Source organism: Bufo bufo, chromosome 9 (genome assembly GCF_905171765.1).
Source record: "Bufo bufo chromosome 9, aBufBuf1.1, whole genome shotgun sequence".
Lineage (NCBI taxonomy): Eukaryota > Metazoa > Chordata > Amphibia > Anura > Bufonidae > Bufo > Bufo bufo.
The window spans coordinates 20,038,143-20,062,273 of NC_053397.1; the positions used below are offsets into that span (position 1 = coordinate 20,038,143).

Sequence of the window (24,131 nt, forward strand, 5' to 3'; positions counted from 1 at the left end):
TACGGCAAAAAGCAACGTAATAAAGGATCAAATCATTCGTAACATAACCTACATTTTGTCCAGCGGACAGCGCTAACAGTAATACCGCTATATCTAGGCGCGGGCTCAAGAAATTCACGGTGTACTGTGCACTGCAGGATTCTCTAATGTGCACACATTATTCAGTACATGAAATGGCTCTGATGAAGACACATCTGTAGTGACCCCGGGAGCACGAGCATAAATAATGCATGATCTGCAGCATTATGGTAAGTCCTGCTACTCAGAGGAATGCTGGCTCTTAAAGGGAACCTTGTGCAAAGCAGAAAAAAAACACACACACAAAAAAAAAGGAATTTCTATAGAGCACTAAATCAACTGCAAAAATGTATAAATGTGTAAAAACGATGAACTGATATCTGTCAAAGCTCCAGGAGAGAGGATCGCATTGGGGCTCTACAGAGAGGTCCGACCCCTTTGGCACTGCTCGGAGATTTCTGCCTGACAATAACCTAAGCAAAGAGCCGTTCATATAAAGCAGGTCAAACTCGTGGCCCTCCAGCTGTTGCAAAACTACAACTCCCAGCATGCTCCGATAGCGGTAGTGTGTGCGGGCGTGAGGAAAGTTTCAGTTTTGCAACAACTGGAGGTCCATGCGTTTGACATCCCCGATATAAAGGAATGGTTTCCAGTAACAGAAATCTCTGAGCAGCGCCAAAGGGGTCTTTGGTCAATGGAGCCTTTTCAGTCTGGACACATGCTAAGTGAGCAGCCTTGGGGCATTATGGGATTGGTAGTTTTTTGGAGTATCACTGCCACTACTATCACACCCCCACTCCAGAAAGATGTCAGTTTAAAAATACTCTCTAGAAAAACATACCAGAGGGGGATTTACTAAGTAAAATGTGGCAGACGTCTGGTTAAATTTGCACCAATATTGCACCAATTTGCATATGTGCATCGGATTTATTAGGGGTTGCACCTCACTAGGGGGTTTTGATAAAGGGTGTGGCTTCAAATGCACCAAATAGTGCAACAATTGTGTCAAAATATGGTATAAAGTAAACAAAGAGGAGAAAAGTGTCAAGCGTCTAGCAAGCTGCACCATGATGACTTTGGCTCCTCTTCTGATTGGTCTATTTTTAAAGGTGTATAAGACAGCAATGACGACTCTGCCCCACTGTGTTAGTGCAGAGACCGAGGGGGCGGAGCATGACACCAGGATTCAAAAAACACCCCCCCCCCGGGTAGTGGGAATAAAGGGAGATCTCTGACCTGAGAAAATCCCCTTAAAATCCCCAAGTATATATAAAATATGTCATATATAAAGTCTATGTCAGAGATCAGCAACCTTCGGCACGCCAGCTGCTGTGAAACTACAACTCCCAGCATGCACACTTACTTGGCTGTTCTTGTAAGGCTACTTTCACACTAGCCTTTCTATTTTCCGGTATTGAGATCCGTCATAGGGTCTCAATACCGGGGGGGAAAAAAAACGCTTCCGTTCAGTCTCTATTCATTGTCAATGGGGACAAAACTAAACTGCTCCAAAATGCATTCCGTTCCGTTTGGTTGCGTTCACATACCGGAGAGCAAAACGCATCATGCTGCGGTTTTCTTTCCGTCCTGGGATGCGGAGCAAGACGGATCCGTCATGACCCACAATGCAAGTCAATTGGGACGGATCCATTTTCTCTGACGCAATAGAAAACGGATCCGTCCCCCCATTGACTTTCAATGGAGTTCATGACGGATCCGTCTTGGCGAGAAAATACAACCGGATCCGTTCATAACGGATGCAGACGGCTGTATTATCAGTAACGGAAGCGTTTTTGCTGAACCCTGCCGCATCCAGTAAAAACGCTGGTGTGAAAGTAGCCTAACGCCCATAGAAGTGAAAGGAGGATTCTGGGAGTTGTAGTTTCGGAACAGCCGGAGGTCACTGATCGCTGCTGTTTTTGCTGCAATGTCGTCAGAATTTGCTCATCCCTCCAACACACAATCTGTGCCGAGCGGTTAATATGCACGCCGGATCCAGATATCACTCATACATATGGATGCCTTTACATTATGTATGTGGGGATCAGACCTCATCACACGCTTACATAATATACATGGGCAGCGCGCTGGAAAAGAGGCATTATGGGAGCGTCGGACACCATTAAATATTTCCACTCTTTGAGCGAGGTCACATTATGGGCTCAGGGGTGAAAAACGAACAAGGAGGAGACAAAGCATCCCAGCGTGTTACCAACCCCGACATGTCCGCACTACCTTCTGCTTCATTACCAGCATCCTAGCTCCGACATCAGATTTGCGCCATTGGCACCGGATGACGGCATTGGACTTGAAACGCAAACTGCAAGCACCCTATAGGACTGATAAAAGGGTATGTATACTAATGCAACATTTTTGTCCATGAGGCTACTTTCACACCTGCGTTAGGTGCGGATTCGCACCTATAATGCAAACGCTTGTAGCCGTTCAGAACGGATCCGTTTGCATTATTCTGTCAAAAAAAGGATCCGTCCTGACTTACATTGAAAGTCAATGGGGGGGGGGGCGGAGCCTGACCGCGTTAGATGGTGGAAGCTTGAGAGCTGAGCTCCCGCCACCGAGCCTCTTCTAAGCCTATTTACCTGCACACCAACACATCGGTATGGTGAAAATACAGCCGAAGAACTCTCTGGACTACACGGCACCTTCCTCGGAGAGCTCACATCAGAGCATGGAGAAGTTTGTGAGTCGTCAGTCCCAGCAGCAGGCTGGGCGCGCTGCCAAAATGGCGCCTCAGCTGAAAGAAGCGCCGCTCCCTCGCTCTGAATCTCCGGTCTCAGGCGCCACTGATGCAAGGGAACCCTTACACCCTGAGGTGAGCGATCCTGCAACCCTCACTAGGAGCTATCTGGACGAGGCTCTGTCCAGGGCTCTGGCCCCTATAGCTGCCGACCTGACGGTCATCAAGGCGGAGGTCCGCCATATTGGAGATAGAGTGGAGACCCTGGAGCAAAACCAAGACGCACTGCTAACATTTAATACTGCAGTTAGGGTCACTCTGGACACTCATCGCACGGCAATAAATAACTCCCTTCTGCTCCTGGAAGACCAGGAGAACAGGAGCCGAAGGAGAAACCTGAGAATCAGGAACTTTTCAGAATCTGCAGATACTGAAGATTTATTTAAAGTCATGGGGTCCCTTTTTGAGCTTCTGCTCGGCTCTGACAGGGCTAATAGTGTGGTAGTGGAGAGAGTCCACAGAGCCCTGCGCGCAAAACCCTCACCCTCTGAAAACCCCAGAGATGTCATTTGCGGGCTACTTAGCTTCAGAGATACTGAGGCCATATTACAGAAAGCCAGATCGATGGGAGAAATCCAACTGCTGGGCTCAAAGGTCCAGATATATCAGGACATTGCCTCTTCTACTCTGCAAAAGAGGCGGCAGTTAAAACCCCTCACGGACACGCTGCGCTCCTCAAAAATTGCTTATCGCTGGTTATTTCCCTTTGGCCTCCTCATCACTCATGGGAATAAGCGTTTTACGATTCGCACGCCAGAGGATCTCCGACAGATTTGGATGCCACTTAATCTGGAGCCTATGGTCCTGTCCTCATGGTTGCCGATCCCACTAGAGGAAGATTTGCCACCGTTGCAGATCCCGTCGAAATGGTCTACAGTTAAGAAGCAAAAGACCAGAAGAAACGGAGGCCCCTCTAGGATGGACGCTAATGATTGATTTAGCTATAAGCCATTTTATGTTTTTTCACTTTACTGAATGTGGCACCTAGATGTGCCTGTTTTTCAGATACCTAATGTGACCGGCTGCTCTTGTTTGAAGTTAGTCTGATTCTAGCTGTGTTTCATCCTCTGCCTAGAAGCCCTTGTTCAAAAAATTAAGCAAAGTAACGTTATTAAGGGGTTAAAAGTCGGCTCCACTAGCCACTGTGTGGCGGCCTTTGCAGATGATATGCTGCTTATAATGTCGGACCCGGTCACTGCTTTCCCAGAGGTTTTGAGATTGTTAGACGAATTCGGTCATCTCTCTAATTTCAAAGTCAATTTGGCTAAATGTTCAGCCATGGGCATTAATCTCCCTAGGAAGACCTTATCTAGCCTTTCATCCTCTTACCCCTTTCTCTGGTCTACAACTCATATTAAATATCTGGGCGTCAATTTAACGCCCTCCCCTAGTCAGCTGTACCATTCAAACTATTTGCCCCTATTGTCGGACATTAAAGCACAATTAGAGAACCTCAAAATTCCCTTTCTGTCCTGGATAGGTAGGAAAAACCTTTTAAAAACGTACGTCCTCCCTAAGCTACTGTATCTGTTCCAAACCCTTCCGATTTCCCTTCCAGCTTCCTACCTTTCTCAGATCCAGAAACTTTTTTCTTCCTTCGTGTGGAAGAGGTTGAAGCCGAGACTTTCATACAGCCGTTTGTCCCAGCCTATTGCCAGGGGAGGGTTTGGCCTCCCAGACATCAGAAGTTATTATTTGGCCAATCTGATGAGACTCCATTCAGAAATTCTCAACCCTCATTCTCCTAAACTAGGCTGCCAGATAGCTAATATTTCGTGGGAGCCTGGGGAACTGATTAAACTCTGGGAGTCCTCGCCCTCTATGGTAGGGGGTGACAACCTAGCTAGCCCCTCATTTGTTGGGATCTGTAGGGAATGGAAGAAATTTGCGTCTCTACTGTCGCTTCCAAGGGGACTTACCCCTTTCACACCAATCCGCCTAATTCCATATCATCTGAACCCAGGTTATGTAGATGTTCTTAACATATGGTCTGGCCTTGGTAACGTTGCTGTAGGTGATGTGTTGAAGGGCTATAAGGTCCCTGACTTAGAGTCCTTGAAAAAGTCCTTCGGGGCGTGCAATTGGTCTCACCTACATTACTTACATTTCAGGAAAATTTGCGTAGCCTACTTGAACACTGCCCCTAAGGAGGAGTACATTCCATCTTGGTATGATGTCGTTCTCCAGTCCCCTAGCCCTAGAAGTAAATTACTTTCAAACATATATAACAAGACTCTGGACCTGGGGGATTCGGGTAGACCTCATTACATTACCCAGTGGGAATCTGAACTTAATATGCAATTCTCAGATGGTGATGTGAAAAGGATCTTGAGCCACTCTCATGGTTTCTCCCGCTGCATATCCATACAAGAGAACGCGTTCAAGATAGTTACCAGGTGGTACCGCACACCGGATGTATTAAGCAGAATGTTCCCTGGGGCATCTGAGAACTGTTGGAGGTGTTTGAGGGGAAAAGGTACAGCTTTGCATGTTTGGTGGTCCTGCCCGGATATCCGCCCTTTTTGGGATGATGTGGCTAGCGAAATAAGGAAAATATGTCCGGCCAGTACAGCCCTAACACCCACAGCTGTTCTTCTAAATTTTTCTGATCTCAATTGCCCCCTTAGCAAACACTCCCTATTATCACACCTTATCTCAGCTGCGAAACTTTTAATCCCATTAAAGTGGCTCTCGGTTCAGCCTCCTACGGTGCAGATGTGGAGGGAGAAGGTGCACGAGATCTGTAGATTTGAGGAGCTGACTAGTTGGGAGACATTGTCACACGATAAGTATCTGACAATCTGGGCTAAGTGGTTGGGTAAATCCTAGGAGTACTTGTTTTAAAATCTCTATTCCTCTTAGATTAACATGGTCACCCTTGTTTCCTTCTAAGTGCATACATCATTTGTCGTGGTTTTCACATGAGGTATTGTATGTATATGTACTTCATATGCGCGCCATTGTCGAGTTTTTCTATGTAAATGCTCTGCTTTATGATCCTTGGACATGTTGTCCTTTATGTTTATAAGTGTATATTTCGATTTATTATGCTTAATAAAAAGAAATTTGAAAGAAAGTCAATGGGGGACGGATCCGTTTTCAATTGCACCATATTGTGTCAGTGAAAACGGATCCGCCCCCATTGACTTACATTGTGAGTCACGACGGATCCGTTTGGCTCCGCATCGACAGCGTTTAGGTGTCCGCATCCAGAGTGGAACGGAGCCAAACTGATGCATTCTGAACGGATCCTTAGCCATTCACAATGCATTGGGGCTGAACTGATCCGTTTTGAACAGTTTGTGAGATCCGTGAAACAGATCTCACAAACTGAATTCAAAACGCCAGTGTGAAAGTAGCCTAAAACGAGAAAATGGGGCAACTGTGCAAATCATTTCTTATCGTTTCGTGTATACAGCTCCTATGAAGACCTGTGTGTGTTGACGGTCACGGTGCACGTTATCCCTGGTGAGGTCCGATTGCTACTTCACTTCTAAAATTGGGACGGCCTGTTAGAATAGGGAATGTCTGGTTTTGAAATGACCCTATTAGTGGATTCTGGGTAAGTACGGGGGGTTCCCTAGTCATATATCGTCTCTCTCCCTCTCTGGAGGACCTGGTGAAACTGCAGACTACACAGACTTGAATGGACCCTGTGTAATACTTCTTTTCTCCTGTGGCGGTGCTGCAGGCAAACACGTACTGCCAGCAATCCCCACCGATCACAGGTGATCACTGGGGTTCTGATTCCCGTGAGCTAATAAAGGATAATCAGAAATAGACCCCCCCCCCCCCCCTTTACGGGCTTATGCACACGACCGTATGTATTATGCAGTCCGCAAAACACTGATTGGCAAATAAAAAATGGATGACATCAGTTTTTTTTGGTGGATCCATTGTAACAATGTTTGTCCTTGTTCGTAAAACAGACAAGAATAGAACATCTATTCTTCTGCGTAACAGACATGCGGATACGGAATGTATACGGAGTCATTTCCATTTTTTTTGCAGCCCCATTGAAATAAATAGTACCACATACGGGCCAAAAAAAAAAAAAACGGAACGGACAAAAGATATGTTCCTGTGCATCAGCCCTAAGGGAGCAGTTACTTTTTCACAAGTGGCTTTAAATGCAGTCAGAATTTAAAATCTGTTAGACGCCATTATTTTTGTATTCACACATAAGGGCGGGGGGCAGCCATGTCTATGAGCGATAGTATAATACATATGTACACACTGTATAGAGAGGGGTGTGAAGATCTCATGAAATTCAGGGCAGAAACCTTGAACAGCTATAAAAAAAAAAAATAGCTGTAGGCATACTGTTGCCATGGTGATTTTGCAGTGGTTGCCATGGTGATGCTGATGCTGGCACCTTGGATGCTCCGTCAGCACATGGTGTGGAGGTGGGTGAACCGGAGGGTAATGGGCACTAGGGAGTCAATCAGGAGGACAACGCAAGACTGTGTGTACGGTGGTGTGAACACAGCCTTAGGGCTCATGCACACAACGTATTCTTTTATCAGTGTCCATTCCGTTTTTTTTTCTGCAGCCCGTATGCGGAAGTATGCGCTTCAAAATGAATTCCGTTTCCGTATGTCAGTTCCGCAATAAAGATAGAACATGTCCTATTCTTGCCCGTTTTGCAGACAAGTATAGGCATTGTTACAATGGATCCGCGAAAAATACGGTAGTTTTTGCAGATCCGTGTTTTGCGGACCCCCAAAATACATACGGTCGTGTGCATAAACCCTTAGGGTTCATACACACAGCCATAGCCGTTTTTAAGGTTGGCAAAACACAGATACAGGCCGCGCGTGTTTTGCATTTTGCGGAATGGAATGTCCCGCCCTCCATAGAACTGTCCTATCGAGGAACGGACACACAGGATGTGGACAGCACACCGTGCGCTGTCCGCATCTTTTGCAGCCCCACTGAAGTGAACGGATCCGCATCCGACCCGCACAAAATGTGCATGAGCCTTTAGTATTTTTGGTCCATATCTGTTGCACATTTTTTGTGGATCACACACAGACCCATTCATTTTGTGGGTCTGCAAAAAAAAATTAAATTGCCGCTAATTACAGAACCTGTCCTATTCTTTTCCGGACAATAATATATATTTTTTTATTACAGTAGGTCCCGCAAAAATTGACTACACATAGGGACAGATTTACTAATAGTTTTTAGTTTTTTTTTTAAACATGTTTTATTGTTTTCAATAAAGAAATAGAGTATTACATGCAGAAAGATACATTGTATATCTTGTTTTCAAACATTAATGTAACCTGCATAGTTTTGTACTTTACACCACCTAAGAATACGAATCAGCCTTAGGCCTCATGCACACGAACATGTGCGCCCTGTGGCAGTGCTGCGCCACACAATGCACGAACACAGACCGTGGGTCCCATTCACTTTAATGGGTCTGCGATCCGCAAAAAGATAGGACATGTTCTATCTTTTTGCGGAACGGACGTATGGGACAAAACCACAAGGAAGCACTCCGTAATCCTTCCGTAGGGTTCTGGTCCGTGCTTCCGTTCCACATCTCCAGACCCAAGTCAATGGGTCCGCATCCGTGATGCGGTGTGCACACGGAACGGTGCCCGTGTATTGTGGATCCGCAATATGGCAACGGGACACCTACGGCCGTGGGCATGAGGCCTTAATGTTAGACAAATTAACTATTCTGGTGCATGGACCTTTCTTCCTATGCTAGAATTTTGCACCAAAAAAACTGACTAGACTAAGTTTACACCACCCATAAGTTGGCACAATTTTGGCACAATTTAGGTCACGCCCCCCTAAAAGCTTAGAAAAAGGCGTAAAACAGTAAATGTGATGCAAAGTATGCACAACAGTTTATTTTGGAGCAAATTGTACAAAAATGATGCATTTTCATAGTAAATCTGCCCCATAGTATAGGCACATGTGCTTTTTATCCAGCTACTTTCTCGTGTCTCCTCCCCGGGCATTAGACGTTAATACTTAGAATTAATGACACGTACAATTACCCGATGGCTCCGGGTCCTCAGAGACACTATGGCACAAAACGGCCTTAAATATAGATTCAGCAACAAAGTGTCCCTGGAAATTATCTCCAAATGTTAAGTATGAAATCAGCTAAAACAAAAAAAAGCCCTGCGATATAGGTGAGGGCTGCAATACCAGACGCTGCCTATAGAACATAGGGGGGCGCTGTTTAAGGAAGATCATTTTTCTCAATCTCTGTGAGCTTCTCTGACCGTTGGCAGTGTTGGCTGCTGCAAACAGCTGTTTCGAGGTTCTTGTCCCTCGTCAGTACAGAGCAAGGTGCTTGGCTGGCTAGGTGAAAGGCCTGCTATCTAGGAGAGTGCTAGTGGTCCCTGTGCGGTCTACAGATGGGTCCCATTTTTGGAGGAGACTTTGGTTGCAAGGCCTGCTAAAGGGTTAGGCATTGACTATAGGGTAGCTACCTCCACTAGGTGGCACTAGAGACCCCTCTCTCTCTCTCTTTGGGAAGAGAGCTAATCTGCATATATATTTTTCCCTGGCCTACAAGTCTCCCTTAGCCAGTTATAAGCATATTCTGCACAGGAATCATTATGTCATCAGTGAGAATATACCTAATACAGTTGTGTTCAAAATAATAGCAGTGAGTTAAAAAACCGTTTTGAGTGATATGCAAATTACCTGATATGAGTCCTGTAGCCGGAGAGGAGTCAAGCGGAAAGGAGCCCAGCACCGCCCCACGTCCTCCGAATCTCCTCCTTGCCGGCTGATGTCACAGAGCTGGAGCGACGAAATCTCGCGATGCGCGAGCTAGCGCATGCGTAGTTCGTTCCCTGTGCTGATGCCAGCACAGGGAATGAACATGATGCCGACACTGCGCATGCGCTAGCTCGCGCATCGCGAGATTTCGGCGCTCCAGCTCTGTGACGTCAGCCGGCAAGGAGGAGATTCGGAGGACGCGGGGCGGTGCTGGGCTCCTTTCCGCTTGACTCATCTGCGGCTACAGGACTCATATCAGCTATTTTGCATATCACTCAAAACGTTTTTTTAACTCAATAAAAGCGCGGAGAGCTGTGGGACCTGGGTACTGCAGATGTGCTAGCGGCCATCTAGCAGCCCATGTCCCCAGCTCTATGCGCAAAATCATGGTGACAGGTTCGCTTTAAATAAGGGCAATAATTGCCACCTGTTTTCCAAAGAATGAATTACCTCACTAATTGAACTCAACACTGCTATTATTTTGAACATGCCCCTTTCAATAAGTGATTGAATTACAGAGAATCAGCAGCATGCACGTCCTGACGGTTGGGTCTGTTGGGTTTCTATTGCTCTACTACACCTGCTAGTAAATTATTTGCCATGTAGAAATATAATTTCTACCAAAAACAATGATTGATAAGGTTAGTGATGTCTGACTGCTATTATTTTGAACACAACTATACATATCACTCATCCAAATTTGCACTAGGCGGCAATTGAAAATCTTCTTTGCCCCGTGCATTCTATCACCCACAGGAACCTATCTGTGCCGTGCCCTGTAACGGGCTGACATTTCTACATTCAACCCACTCATATCATATATATAAGGGTGGGTTGAAATCAACTGCACCATTCTACACAGAATCTCGGATGAGCTGTAGAAATATGGCTTTTTCATAGATGTGACGTCTACGCAGTTATTGCCTGCAGAAAGCAATTTCTACAATCAAGATGGGCGATTATTTTCCAAAAAGACTCGCGGGGCAGGGATGTAATATTACCACTTTACAAAGCGCTGGTGCGGCCTCATCTGGAATACGCAGTTCAGTTCTGGGCACCAGTCCATAGAAAGGATGCCCTGGAGCTGGAAAAAGTACAGAGGAGAGCGACTAAACTGATAAGGGGCACGGAGGGTCTTAGTTATGAAGAAAGATTAAAAGAATTGAATTTGTTTAGTCTTGATAAGAGACGTCTAAGGGGGGACATGATTAACCTATACAATTATATAAATGGGCCATACAAAAAAATACAGTGAAAAACTGTTCCATGTAAAATGCCCTTAAAAGACAAGGGGGCGCTGCCTCCGACTGGAGAGGAAAAAGTTCAGTCTCCAGAAGTGTCAAGGCTTTTTTACTTTAAAATAAGTAAAATAGTCACCTCAGGACGTGGTCACAGCAGGAACAGTGAACAGTTGTTATAATAATAAAAATAAAAAAGCTTAAATGAATTATTAAAATTTAATAACCTGTAGTCAGCAGCAGCGGGAGCACACTGCATACAGATGTAATAAATTCTATGCATGACCAGTACGCAGTAGGCTCCGGAGCTCCTCCTGGTGGTGGCGGCCATAGGCAGCCAGAATCGTATCATTTAACTTTATGGCAACCAGGAAAATTGGGAACTTGACACAAAATAGAGCTCCGACTCCTAAAACATTATGTAATAACGTCAAAGAGGACCTCTCACCAGTCCTGACATGATGACACTATAAGTACCTGGCACTGTAGGGCATGTTGAGGAGATGTCCTTGCACTAATTTTTTTTTCCGATGGGCTGCTTCGTTCCCCTTCTGTGCCCCCCGTTCTGGTTTCCCACCCTGTATGCTAATCCATACCATCGGTACAGAAATGAGGAGACGGCCGCGTTTCTCAAGGGGCAACTCCTTCTCCCTGGCTAAATCGCAGCGGAGGGCGTCACAGCCAGAGAGAGAAAAAAGCTCTGCAATTGGACAGCTCACAGGCAGGGAGAAGGAGACGCCCCCTGAGAAACGCAGCCGTCTCCTCCTCCCTGTACCGATGGTATGGATTAGCATACAGGGCAGGAAAGAAGAACGGGGGGCACAGCGGGGTAAGGGAGCAGCCCATCGGGGGGAAAAAAAATAAGCGCGAGGACATGTCCTCAACATTCCCTACACAGTGCCAGGTACTTATATTATAATGTCAGGACTGATGACAGGTCCTTTTTAATCACTGAATTTTTTAGACAAAATAAATATATTTCAAAGGGTCAACAATCACTCCAAGTCTCCTCTTATGTCAGGTATCTGTTTATTTAAGGGCTCATGCACACGGTCCACAAAACAAGGATAGCAGCCGTGTACATTCTGCATTTTGTGGAACGGCCGGCTCCTAAAAGAACGGTCCAATCCTTGTCCGTAATGCGGACAATAATAGGACATTACATTTTTTTGCGGAAGGGCCATATAGACACAGAATGCACACAGTCATTTCCATTTTTTGCAGCCCCATTTAAAGTGAATGGTTCCACATACAAGTGACAAAAAAACGGAATGGACATGAAAAAAAAAAATGTTCATGTGCATAAGCCCTAAAGGTGCAGATCCAAGTACCATAGATAGGAGCGGTACTGTTTCTAGAGCACAGCTGCCATTTTTTTGCCCAACCACTTTAATACATTAAAGATTTTGCCCCCGTTCAGTAAGCTTTAGTCTATTGTCCCCCCCCCCCCCCCCCCCCAGGGGAGGCTGCGTGGTGCTAAACAAGCCCCAGACAAGGCTCCAAAATCAAATATCAGACGACCTCCAATAAAGCCAATTCTGAGTTGAGAGGAACGCAGCACACGGGCCTTCGTCTAGCGGAATGCTAATGAACGGAGCGCCCGGCTCTAATCTTACGTTTCTGAGCACGTTGCTTCGCTCGCCGTTCGTCTGCCTCTATATCCCTTTGTCTTAATGATTTAAAAATAACAATGTCCAATGGTAAAATGTCCTTGTCACATTCACTACTGTGGGAGGTGTCAGCGTTGATCTCACCTCACAAGGTTTGTCCTTTGCGCTGATGTGAAGGGAGAGCGAATCTGCTCCGTGCACCGACAATTCATCTCAATGAGAAGAGGTGGAAGGCACGGCTGTCAGAAGCCAATTAAGGAGACTTGGGCAATGTGAACAATGACATATCACAACCAGCGACGAGAGGAACCTGTAATCAAGTCACCAAAGAGACTGCAATAAAGCTGAAGGAGACAGATACACAGAGACAGGCACAGAGACTGCAGCCCAGTGGATCAGGGGTTAGGATTCCCTCAAGCACATCCCTAGCACTCCATTTTCTTGAATTAAGACTTTTATATATTTTATTTCTTGATCCATTTCTTTGCTCTTAGTTTTCTTTCGATCTTTGTCACTCCCTAAAGATTTTACCTGCAGAGGTTTCTGGAGAAATCCGATTGTTGTTCACAAAGAATCCAGTTCTTATATGATATTTTTCCATGACAAATCTTTTAAAGGGGGTTTTCACTGATCAGTGTGGGCCTCACAGCTGGGACCCCCTCCCTCCGATCAGATGTTTGAGAAGGCACCGACACATGCAGTAACACCGCGCCCGTCTCTCAGCTTACCAAGCACTGCGCCGTACGTTGTATAGCATCACTTCAATGGGGATGAGCTGCGCCTAGGCCACGTGACGTCACTGGCCTAGGAAAAGCTGGAGAAGGCCGCAGCGCTACTGCAAGTATCGGTGCCTTCTCAAACAGCTGATCAGCAGGGGTCCCAGATGTCATCAACACGGTGCGCTGTCCGCATCTTTTGTGGCCCTATTGGAATGAATAGGCCGAGATCAGATCTGCAAAATTGCAGAAGGAATGCATAAAGAAAATTACAGTAGTGTGTATGGGCTCTTAGAGACACTCTGAGATTCAGGTCCCTTCCATCTGAAGACCACCCCAAGTTCCCTATGCCACCTTCGCTCAAACATTCCCTTACTGTTCTGTCTTCGATGGAGACCAAGCAAAGCCCTACCACTTTAATTAACCTCTGATCGCCAGTACAGTAATCACATACCAAAGGCATTTTCCAGGCTCCAGATATTGATTACCTATTCTCAGGATAGGTCATCAATATCCAATCAGTGGGGGCCAGGCACCCCGGCTGTCCAGCTGTTTCCGGCAGCCTCTAGAACTAACACTTTGAATGGAAGAGGAAGCACAGATGCGTTGAAAGTGTAGTTGCCGTACTGGGTTACAGCAGGTCGGCTCCTATTCACTTCAATGGGAGCTAAGCTGCAGTAACCCAGCACGGCCACTACACTTTGAACGGCGCTGTCTGCTTCCTGCTCCATTCAAGAGCGCAGGGAACAGCTGATCGTGGTGGTGCAGGGTGTCCGACCCCCAGCGAGAATAGGTCAGAAATATCAGAAGCATGGAAAACCCCTTAAACCAATTGACCAAGTCTAACTTTCACTCTACGGGACTGCCAGAGATAGCCAAGGACTTGTACTCTGCCATTTCCGGACGCCCCATAGAGCTGCAGGGCACAAGCGTCTAAAGTGGGGGAGAACAGGCCCCTGTTTTTGTGATCAGTGAACGCCCTAGCGGTTGGAGCCCCGCCAATCACACTGTTCTAACGGGACGACCCCCTTTAATAACGACAGGAGATGAGATTAAGGTAAGTATTTTATTATCAAAATTATTACATCTCTTCTGAAAGATCAAATGTTACATCATTGTGTAAAAACTCCGCGTGAGTGATGACAGCGGTCGGCTCCTTTCTGTGACCTCGCCCCACGGACCGATCTTTATAAATGTGCTGCCAAATGCGGAAAAAAAACAAAAACCCCATGTCAGCCATTATTGAGGCATTTGGCCGTGCGTCGCGAGACCCGGCAGAAAGTGGAGGCTTGCGATACAGACCCTGTGATGTTTATACACACATAATATACAGTATACAAGACCCCAAAAAAGGGTGACGTGATTTCCATCCCTAACCAGTCTCACAGTTGTACAAACCTGGAAAGAAATCAGGCAGTTTAAAAAAATATTTGGGGGTGGGAGGGGGGATATAAACTTATTTCCTTATTTTTGCTTACATTTTTTCATAGAAATTTCTTCTTGCTATTAGAAAGGACACATGATTTGTTAATCCAATGGGCGATACTCTGTAACAGTCACCAAACGAAACCGTAATAATAAAAATTATAGGACAACTGCTGATCGGAGACCTGGAGAGAGAGAGAGAAGAATGGAGGAGGGGGGGGAAATCGGAGAAGGGAGAGACTCACAGTATTATGTTACGTGACAAGGAGTCGATGTAGCACCGTAGATTAGAACATCCGGGTTTTCTAGATAGCACACAATGCTCAGAACTGAATACAAAACGTAAAAAGCATCTGCCCGATGTTAAAAAGTAAATGGGGGTTGATGACCTGGGTGGAGGGGGCATTGACTTTTTGGTATAACTCAAGCTTTTATCTCCCCGAAAGCAATAAAAAAATAAATCTATGGAGAAAATAAAATTAATAAGTGTCTGACTTTACAGTCGGGGGAACAGACAGAAGCAGCAAAATAAAACATGGATTACGGGATTTCCAATGTTTCTTGGATTTTGGAGGCCTTTTTTTGTGACAGACGCTTGAATATTTGCAGATTGACGCGATTCAAGTGGTTTACTTTTGTGTACATGACGGGGGAAGTAGCTAGAAGATCAGAGGGTCTTGCGTGTTTTAAGAAAGCCCCTTTATGATTTTTTTTTCGCCTAAATATTTTTCACTAGCATTTCACGAAATTCACTTGAACCCTTAAAATGAAGGGGCGCAGGGTCTCCCGTAGAACCTAAACCCCTTCATTGCTACTCAGATTCCTGTCATGGCTCCCAATAGGGCAAAAAGACTGAGGCCTCTGGTTCTCTATAGAAAGCGTTGTCAGATGTCTTGACTACATTTTCAAGTGCAAAGCTCAACTCACAGTGCAAGAGATTCCTTGAAGCTGACAGTACGCACACGTGGTCAGGGCGAACCTAACCTTAGATGCTGAATGTCAGTGGATACTGTCAGCTCCATCTTGACAAGATAAAAAAAAAAACACAGAATTCTTCACTGTTTGCTGAGCTCGGGTTTACACGGGTCAAAGTACCATTGAGACATGGTAAGCAACCCCCCAAGCGTCTCCCTACTACTCACAATATAGGTCTATGTAAGCTGCGATACATTGGAAACCATTTGCATTTGGTTAGAGTAACAGATCAAATATCTGCCCAGCCAAAAATGCCTACACTTGATTACAGGTGACCATACCTAGCAGTCAATGCAAATATTCAACCATGGACTTTAACCGGCCTCCAGACGTTATGCCGCGGGACGCCCTGCTTTCGACATGTACAATAGAGAATATTTTGATGCAATAAAACAAAAACTTTTTTCTTTTTTTCCATACAAAAATATAGATACCATTATTGTGTCAATTACTATACAGCATAGTACAATGCAGCATTTACCTGGAACATGAAAATTCTGTGTACAGTTGTTACAAGAGAACCAAGTGTGTGTCTGTGTGTGTATATATATATACATATACACACATACACACACACATATACATATATACACACACACATCCATCTGTCTACCGGCCAGGCTGTGCAGTAACAGATGTAGCACCGCCTTGGATTCACTTGCGACGGGTCTGCTCTATATTTACAGCAGTTATGGTCACTGGCCCATCCAGTACTTGATATTAAAATAAATATCAAAATGTAGAAACTCAATTCTGTAGAATCACTGGTGTACACACACACACAAAAAAAATAATATGACACGGAACGACTGGTGCTAGCACTGGAATGCCTACAATAAAACATGGAAGCCAGATCATACCGAGCAGTGGGTTACCGCCAATTTCATGCATTTTTCTGGATTTTAAAATTTCTATTTTCCAAGCTTACCAATTATAACACGATTTTCAACAGTGACTACAGCAATGCCCCTCAACCTGCGGCTCTCCAGCTGTAGCAAAACTACATTCGGTGGCTGCCAGAGCATGGTGGGAGTTGTAGTTTTGCTTTGGGAGGAGAGACGCAGGTTAAGGTACTCTTGTTCTACAACCATGCTGATTTGTCAAGAGGTTACACTTCTCCCTTCCTGAAAAAAAAGTGAAAAATAGAACTGGATCCATAACCTCACTTCAGAAACTCTCTGTCATTCCAATCAGTATTGGTGGTGCCAAAACAGGAATGGAAGGACAGATCTGCAGACGTAAGGAGGATATGAACACAGTAGCCCCTTCCCTGCTTATCCCCCTTCCCCTAAAAAAATAATAATTGTTATAACCTGATGCTACAATTTTTAGGTGCTTCTTTAAGTCCCCTTCTCCCTGTCCTTATAATTCAGCTTAAATTTTAACCATTTATTATTTTTTTATATTTAAATCATATAAACGTTGTCCTTACTGCACAAGTGACTACAGGTGGTTTCTGGTGATACAGAGAGAGAAACCGAGTAATTGTATTGATTATAGGTCTACACAACTGTTTTTTTTATCGTTGTTTTGTGGATTTCCCAAGATGTCTGTCTGTTTTCTTGCAACGTGAGTGTGTAGAGTGAGGGGAACCGATGTGATCAGCAAATTTAGCCTCCACCTGTCTCAGTCCTAGACCGGCACACCAGGTCCATCAGGTGCAGGTCTGAGCCATCTGTAGGTCCAGGAATGGCTTAGGGATAGTGCTATCCTGTTCTTTCCTCTCTAGCAGTCCTAGGAAAGGCCAGTCTGAGTTTTTACTCCCGAGGCTTGCATTTGCTGCAGCCGGTACTGTTGAACGCCAGACCCTCGTTGCGAATAATGCTGCGGACTGGACACAGCTGTTATCCTGGAGCCTGACATGGTTATAGTTCTCGAGTCTGATCTCGACCCCTGTGGGGTGGAGGAATTAGTAGAAGCCCCAGTGCTGGCTTGAGAGTCTGAGGAAACAGAGTCTGTCCTGAGCAATCGCGCTGGACTTGCCTCACGGCTGGGGCCTCGGTGATGGAAGCTTTTCCTTGGCGGACACGTTCCAGCATTGCTTCCATAAAGCTGCTGGCTGTTGTAATACCCAGAGCTCTGAGCAGTGGGAGAGTCTGTGGAAGTAATATGGGAAGGACTTGAGAAAGAAGAAGAAATGACAGAGGACTCTGTGTGGCTGTGTCCTGTCCTCTGTGGTGTCCTATAGCTGAATCCACCAGGCTGAGCTGCGGGACCACGGAAAGGGGATGAATTCTGGGAGAGGACGCTGACCGGCTCTGACTGAGGACTATCACACTGCAGGAACTGAGGAGCAAAAAGAAGAAGAAGAAAACTATTAAAAAAAAAATAAACAAATTACTGAAGTCTCCAAGAGCTCATCAAGTAGTATTAGAAATATAAAAATATGCTACAGTGGGGCAAAAAAGTATTTAGTCAGCCACCAATTGTGAAAGCTCTCCCACCTAAAAAGATGAGAGGCCTGTAATTTTCATCATAGGTATACCTCAACTAGGAGAGACAGAATGAGAAAAAAAAAAAAAAAATCCATAAAATCACATTGTCTGATTTTTAAAGAATTTATTTGCAAATTATGGAGGAAAATAAGTATTTGGTCAATAACAAAAGTTCATCTCAATACTTTGTTATATACCTTTTGTTGGTAATGACAGAGGTCAAACGTTTTCTGTAAGTCTTCACAAGGTTTTCACACACTGTTGCTGGCATTTTGGCCCACTCCTACATGAAGATCTCCTCTAGAGCAGTGATGTTTTGGGGCTGTCGCTGGGCCACACAGACTTTCAACTCCCTCCAAAGGTTTTCTATGGGGTTGAGATCTGGAGACTGGCTAGGCCACTCCAGGACCTTGAAATGCTTCTTACGAAGCCACTCCTTCGGTGTGTTTCGGGATCATTGACATGCTGAAAGACCTCATCCAAATGCTCTCTAGCAAACTTCAGACGGGCCCGGACATGTACTGGCTTAAGCAGGGGGACACGTCTGGCACTGCAGGATTTGAGTCCCTGGCGGCGTAGTGTGTTACTGATGGTCGCCTTTGTTACTTTGGTCCCAGCTCTCTGCAGGTCATTCACTGTCCCCCTGTGTGGTTCTGGGATTTTTGCTCACCGTTCTTGTGATCATTTTGACCCCACGGGGTGTGATCTTGCGTGGAGCCCCAGATCGAGGGAGATTATCAGTGGTCTTGTCTAATAATTGCTCCCACAGTTGAATTCTTCACACCAAGCTGCTTGCCTATTGCAGATTGTCTTCCCCGCCTGGTGCAGGTCTACAATTTTGCTTCTGGTGTCCTTCGACAGCTCTTTGGTCTTGGCCATAGTGGAGTTTGGAGAGCGACTGAGGTTGTGGACAGGTGTCTTTTATACTGATAAGTTCAAACAGGTGCCATTAATACAGGTAACGAGTGGAGGACAGAGGAGCCTCTTAAAGAAGAAGTTAGGGCTCTTTCACACTTGCGTTGTTCTTTTCCGGCATTGAGTTCCGTCGTCGGGGCTCTATGCCGGAAAAATCCTGATCAGGATTATCCCAATGCATTCTGAATGGAGAGAAATCCGTTCAGGATGCATCAGGATGCCTTCAGTTCCGGACCGGAACGTTTTTTGGCCGGAGAAAATACTGCAGCATGCTGCGCTTTTTGCTCCGGCCAAAAATCCTGAACACTTGCCGCAAGGCCGGATCCGGAATTAATGCCCATTGAAAGGCAATAATCCGGATCCGGCCTTAAGCTAAACGTCGTTTCGGCGCATTACCGGATCCTACGTTTAGCTTTTTCTGAATGGTAACTATGGCTGCCAGGACGCTAAAGTCCTGTTTGCCATGGTAAAGTGTAGTGGGGAGCAGCATACTTACCGTCCGTGCGGCTCCCGGGGCGCTTCAGAGTGACGTCAGGGCGCCCCACGCGCATGGATGACGTGATCGCATGGATCACGTCATCCATGCGCATGGGGCGCTCTGACGTCATTCTGGAGCGCCCCGGGAGCCGCACGGACTGTAAGTATACTGCTCCCCCGCTCCCCACTACTACTATGGCAGCCAGGACTTTAATAGCGTCCTGGCTGCCATAGTAACACTGAACGCATTTTGAAGACGGATCCGTCTTCAAATGCTTTCAGTTCACTTGTGGTGTTACGGATCCGGCGGGCACTTCCGGCAAATGGAGTACACGACGGATCCGGACAACGCAAGTGTGAAAGAGCCCTTACAGGTCTGTGAGAGCCAGAAATCTTGCTTGTTTGTAGGTGACCAAATACTTATTTTACAGAGGAATTTAACAATTAATTACAAATCCTACAATGTGATTTCCTGTATTCATTCCACCCATTCTCTCATAGTTGAAGTGTACCTATGATGAAAATTAAAGGCCTCATCTTTTTAAGTGGGGGAACTTGCAGAATTGGTGACTGACTAAATACTTTTTTACCAACTGTATACAGTCAGGTCCATAAATATTGGGACATCGACACAATTGTAACATTTTTGGCTCTATACACCACCACAATGGATTTGAAATAAAACAAACAAGATGTGCTTTACCTGCAGACTGTCAGCTTTAATTTGAGGGTATTAACATCCAAATCAGGTGAACGGTGCAGGAATTACAACAGTTTGCATATGTGCCTCCCACTTAAGGGACCAAAAGTAATGGGACAATTGGCTTCTCAGCTGTTCCATGGCCAGGTGTGTGTTATTCCCTCATTATCCCAATTATAATGAGCAGATAAAAGGTCCAGAGGTCATTTCCAGTCTGCTATTTGTATTTGGAATCTGTTGCTGTCAACTCTCAAGATGAGATCCAAAGAGCTGTCACCATCAGTGAAGCAAGCCATCATTAGGCTGAAAAAAACACAACAAACCCATCAGAGAGATAGCAAAAACATTAGGCGCGGCCAAAACAACTGTTTGGAACATTCTTAATAGAAGGAACGCACCGGTGAGCTCAGCAACACCAAAAGACCCGGAAGACCACGGAAAACAACTGTGGTGGATGACCGAAGAATTCTTTCCCTGGTGAAGAAAACACCCTTCTCTTGTATTTATTGATGATGTGACTGCTGACAAAAGCAGCAGGATGAATTCTGAAGTGTTTCGGGCAATATTATCTGCTCATATTCAGCCAAATGCTTCAGAACTCATTGGACGGCGCTTCACAGTGCAGATGGACAATGACCCAAAGCATACTGCAAAAGCAACCAAAGAGTTTTTTAAGGGAAATAAGTGGAATGTTCTGCAATGGCCGAGTCAATCACCGGACCTGAATCCGATTGAGCTGCATTTCACTTGCTGAAGACAAAACCGAAGGGAAAATGCCCCAAGAACAAGCAGGAACTGAAGACAGTTGCAGTATAGGCCTGGCAGAGCATCACCAGGGATGAAACCCAGCGTCTGGTGATGTCTATGCGTTCCAGACTTCAGGCTGTAATTGACTGCAAAGGATTTGCAACCAAGTATTGAAAAGTGAAAGTTTGATCTATGATTATTATTCTGTCCCATTACTTTTCATCCCTTAACAAAGTGGGAGGCACATATGCAAACTGCTGTAATTCCTGCACCGTTCACCTGATTTGGATGTAAATCCCCTCAAATTAAAGCTGACGGTCTGCAGGTAAAGCACATCTTGTTAGTTTCTTTTCAAATCCATTGTGGTGGTGTATAGAGCCAAACATGTTAGAATTGTGTCCATGTCCCAATATTTATGGACCTGACTGTATATGTGACTGATTTATACTTGCCTGATAATTGTATCTAGAAGGGCTGTAAACGATTGGTCCTTTAGAAATAGCTGGGCTCAGCATCTCAGAATCTCCATCTTCTGTGAAGGGGTAAAGAACACAGAAATGTATAAAAAGTTAATTACATAAAAAGTGTCTTATAACAAGTGGAATATATGAAATGTGTGTCCTTAACAGGATCCCTTTGACAAGTACATTGTGCACCAACACTAACTGTCAAGTGGATTGGCTCTTATGTAATAGTTAAAAAGGCAAAAATCAATTTGCTATGATATGCCATCACTTTATGACCGGGGGGGGGTCTAACTTCTGGGAATTTCTGAAAACTAAGGAGTGCTTCAGTGCCGATTTGGAGACGCGTTCCTTTCTACATTTTCCATACATGTTGGTGCTCCAGGTCACTTGGCTGTGCAAGAATATGCAGCTGACAATCATTTCAACGGGGAGGTGCTGCAGTCCCCTGCACAGTGGGTGGTCGTGCTGGTCAGGCGTGGCTGTGCAGGGCATATCCATGAAGGAGATGCGGCACTAAAACAGCGCTGCAACCTCTTCATTCTCAGGACTGGTGGGGATCCCAGAGGTCCCACTCCCACCAGTGATAAAGCAATGGCATATCGGTTATCACTTTATTAGACTGCAATAACCCTTTAAACCCTTACACCAAGATTATAAAAGAACCCCATTAAAAGAAATTTGTCACCAGGAAATTCACTGATAAACCAGGCACAAAGCTTTGTGTAGGGCTTTTCACTCATGCAATTCACTCTGCGATCTGTTGCTTCATTCTAAAGGAAATGTACTTTTAATCTATATGCAAATGACCAGTTAAGTGCACCGTGGGCGGGCCCAAGCCACTCTATGCACCCTTCTTCATCCCATCGCTTCTCTCCCTGCTGCTCCCTATCCTTAATTGACATGGCCAGTGTTCCGCATAGTCAACTAACCTGTCAATCAAGAAGGAGGATGGGCTGGCAGAAAACGCAGGAGGAACAAGGGCACACAGAGTGGCTATAATCGCCCTCAGAGGGGCAAAGGTTTAAAAGTAATATCAGGAAGTATTACTTTACTGAGAGAGTAGTGGATGCATGGAATAGCCTTCCTGCAGAAGTGGTAGCTGCAAATACAGTGAAGGAGTTTAAGCATGCATGGGATAGGCATAAGGCCATCCTTCATATAAGATAGGGCCGGGGGCTATCCATAGTATTCAGTATATTGTACAGACTAGATGGGCCAAATGGTTCTTATCTGCCGACACATTCTATGTTTCTCAGGGGAACTTAGAGGGGTTGTCCCATTTCGCCATTACTAAGGGAACTACCGAAACAGGGGAGCGCGAGCCTGCTCCGCTGTTTCCCAGCCACCTGGTGGTCGGAACTTGGTCCCATCTCGACTTAGTAATAGCGAGATAGGACAGCCCCTTTATCTGCACATTTGCATATGGATTAGTAGTACTTTTTCACCAGAATGAAGCAACGGGTCGCTAAGTGAAAGGTCTCGTTACATTTAGCCAAATAACATAGTTAATATGGTTGAAAAAAAGACACAAGTCCTTCAAGTTCAACCAAGGAATAGGTGGGGACGTGAATTCCACAAGGAAGCGAGACTCGGATTTCTACACGTTTCCATAAGCATTAATGTTGTTTACTTTTAAGAATTCATCTAAACCTTTTGTAAACCCGTCCACTGTTCCTGCTGTGACCACGTCCTGAGGAAGTCTATTCCACAGATTCACCGTTCTCACAGTAAAGAAGATTTGACGCTTCTGGAGACTGAACTTTTTCCTCTCCAGTCGGAGGCAGCGCCCCCTTGTCTTTTGAGGGCATTTTACATGGAACAGTTTTTCTCCATATTTTTTGTATGGGTTAATCATGTCCCCCCTTAGACGTCTCTTCTCAAGACTAAATAAATTCAATTCTTTTAAATCTTTCGTAATAACTAAGACCCTACAATGCACTGCACCTGGTTTAATGGTGAATATCTTGGCGATAGGCTTCCTTTAAAAGTTTAACTTTACCTGACTCTCTGTCCAGACTGCTCTCCCTAGAAGGCGACATCTCCCCTCTTTGTGACACCTTAACCCCACCTCTCAAAACTCGCTCTAGGAATCCCTGCCCCTCGCGTAGTCGTTCTACCGATGTTGGAACCATCCTGTTAATAAATGCATAAAAATTAGTCACAGCAATCTTTGAGGTATAAGCAGAAAATTACCCTAAAAAGGGTGATAAATTGCGGCCTTCCTTTCTCCATCAGTAGGTAAAGCATTCTCTTTCTACAATTACCAATCTACAAATTTTAAAATGGCAAAATAGCTAGGATGTGCAGGGTTACATAATATACAAAAGATATACAAGGCTCGCTGGGGGATAAACAGACACAAGTGCTTGGAAGGTTATTTCAGGCTACAACAGTGTTTTTAGCTTTTACATTCATCTCCAAAAATGTATGCACAAAACTCTTGTGTTAATGGATGAAGTGACAAGATCTCATTACCATCTGCTGCTGATGCTCTCTGTTTGCTTGCAGTTGGAAGAAGCGCTGACTGTTCTTTCTGTGGGGCTGATATCCTCAATCTGAGGCATGGAGGGGTGAACAGGAGAAGAGAAGCCACTTTGTGGTGAAGATGGAGCTTGAAGCTGCAGAGCACCCGACAGGTCTGTATCAGAAATAGACCCATTGCTGCTCTGGCGTGTTGGTGTCCCTGCACAGCGTATAATGTCCCCTCGCGGAGAAGACATGACTTCCTTGGCTTCTTGTTTTCGCTTTCGATATTCTAACAAAGATACCTTCAAGGACAGAAGAGAAAGACAATGGTGGAAAATCAGGGGGTGCAACAAAATGCATCATCCAATATATCACTCGTAAGATGCACACTGTGAAAAGTCACACTTATTTTATTGCTTTCAGACAGAATT

The 24,131-nt window shown here is 45.2% G+C and overlaps 1 protein-coding gene across 3 annotated transcripts in view; it reads right to left on the bottom strand.

Moving 5' to 3' along the window:
- Positions 1-14,145: 14,145 nt before the first annotated feature.
- The window catches only part of SETD5 (SET domain containing 5), a 95,789-nt gene continuing 85,803 nt past the window's right edge, over positions 14,146-24,131 (bottom strand). For all 3 annotated transcript variants that reach the window (XM_040406625.1, XM_040406626.1, XM_040406624.1), the window contains 4 exons: positions 23,710-24,002; positions 23,234-23,367; positions 21,220-21,299; positions 14,146-17,779 (listed from right to left, as the gene is read on the bottom strand). In XM_040406625.1, coding sequence (XP_040262559.1) covers positions 17,228-17,779; positions 21,220-21,299; positions 23,234-23,367; positions 23,710-24,002 — 1,059 coding nt within the window. In that variant the 3' untranslated portion in view covers positions 14,146-17,227. The remainder of the gene's footprint in view (positions 17,780-21,219; positions 21,300-23,233; positions 23,368-23,709; positions 24,003-24,131) is intronic.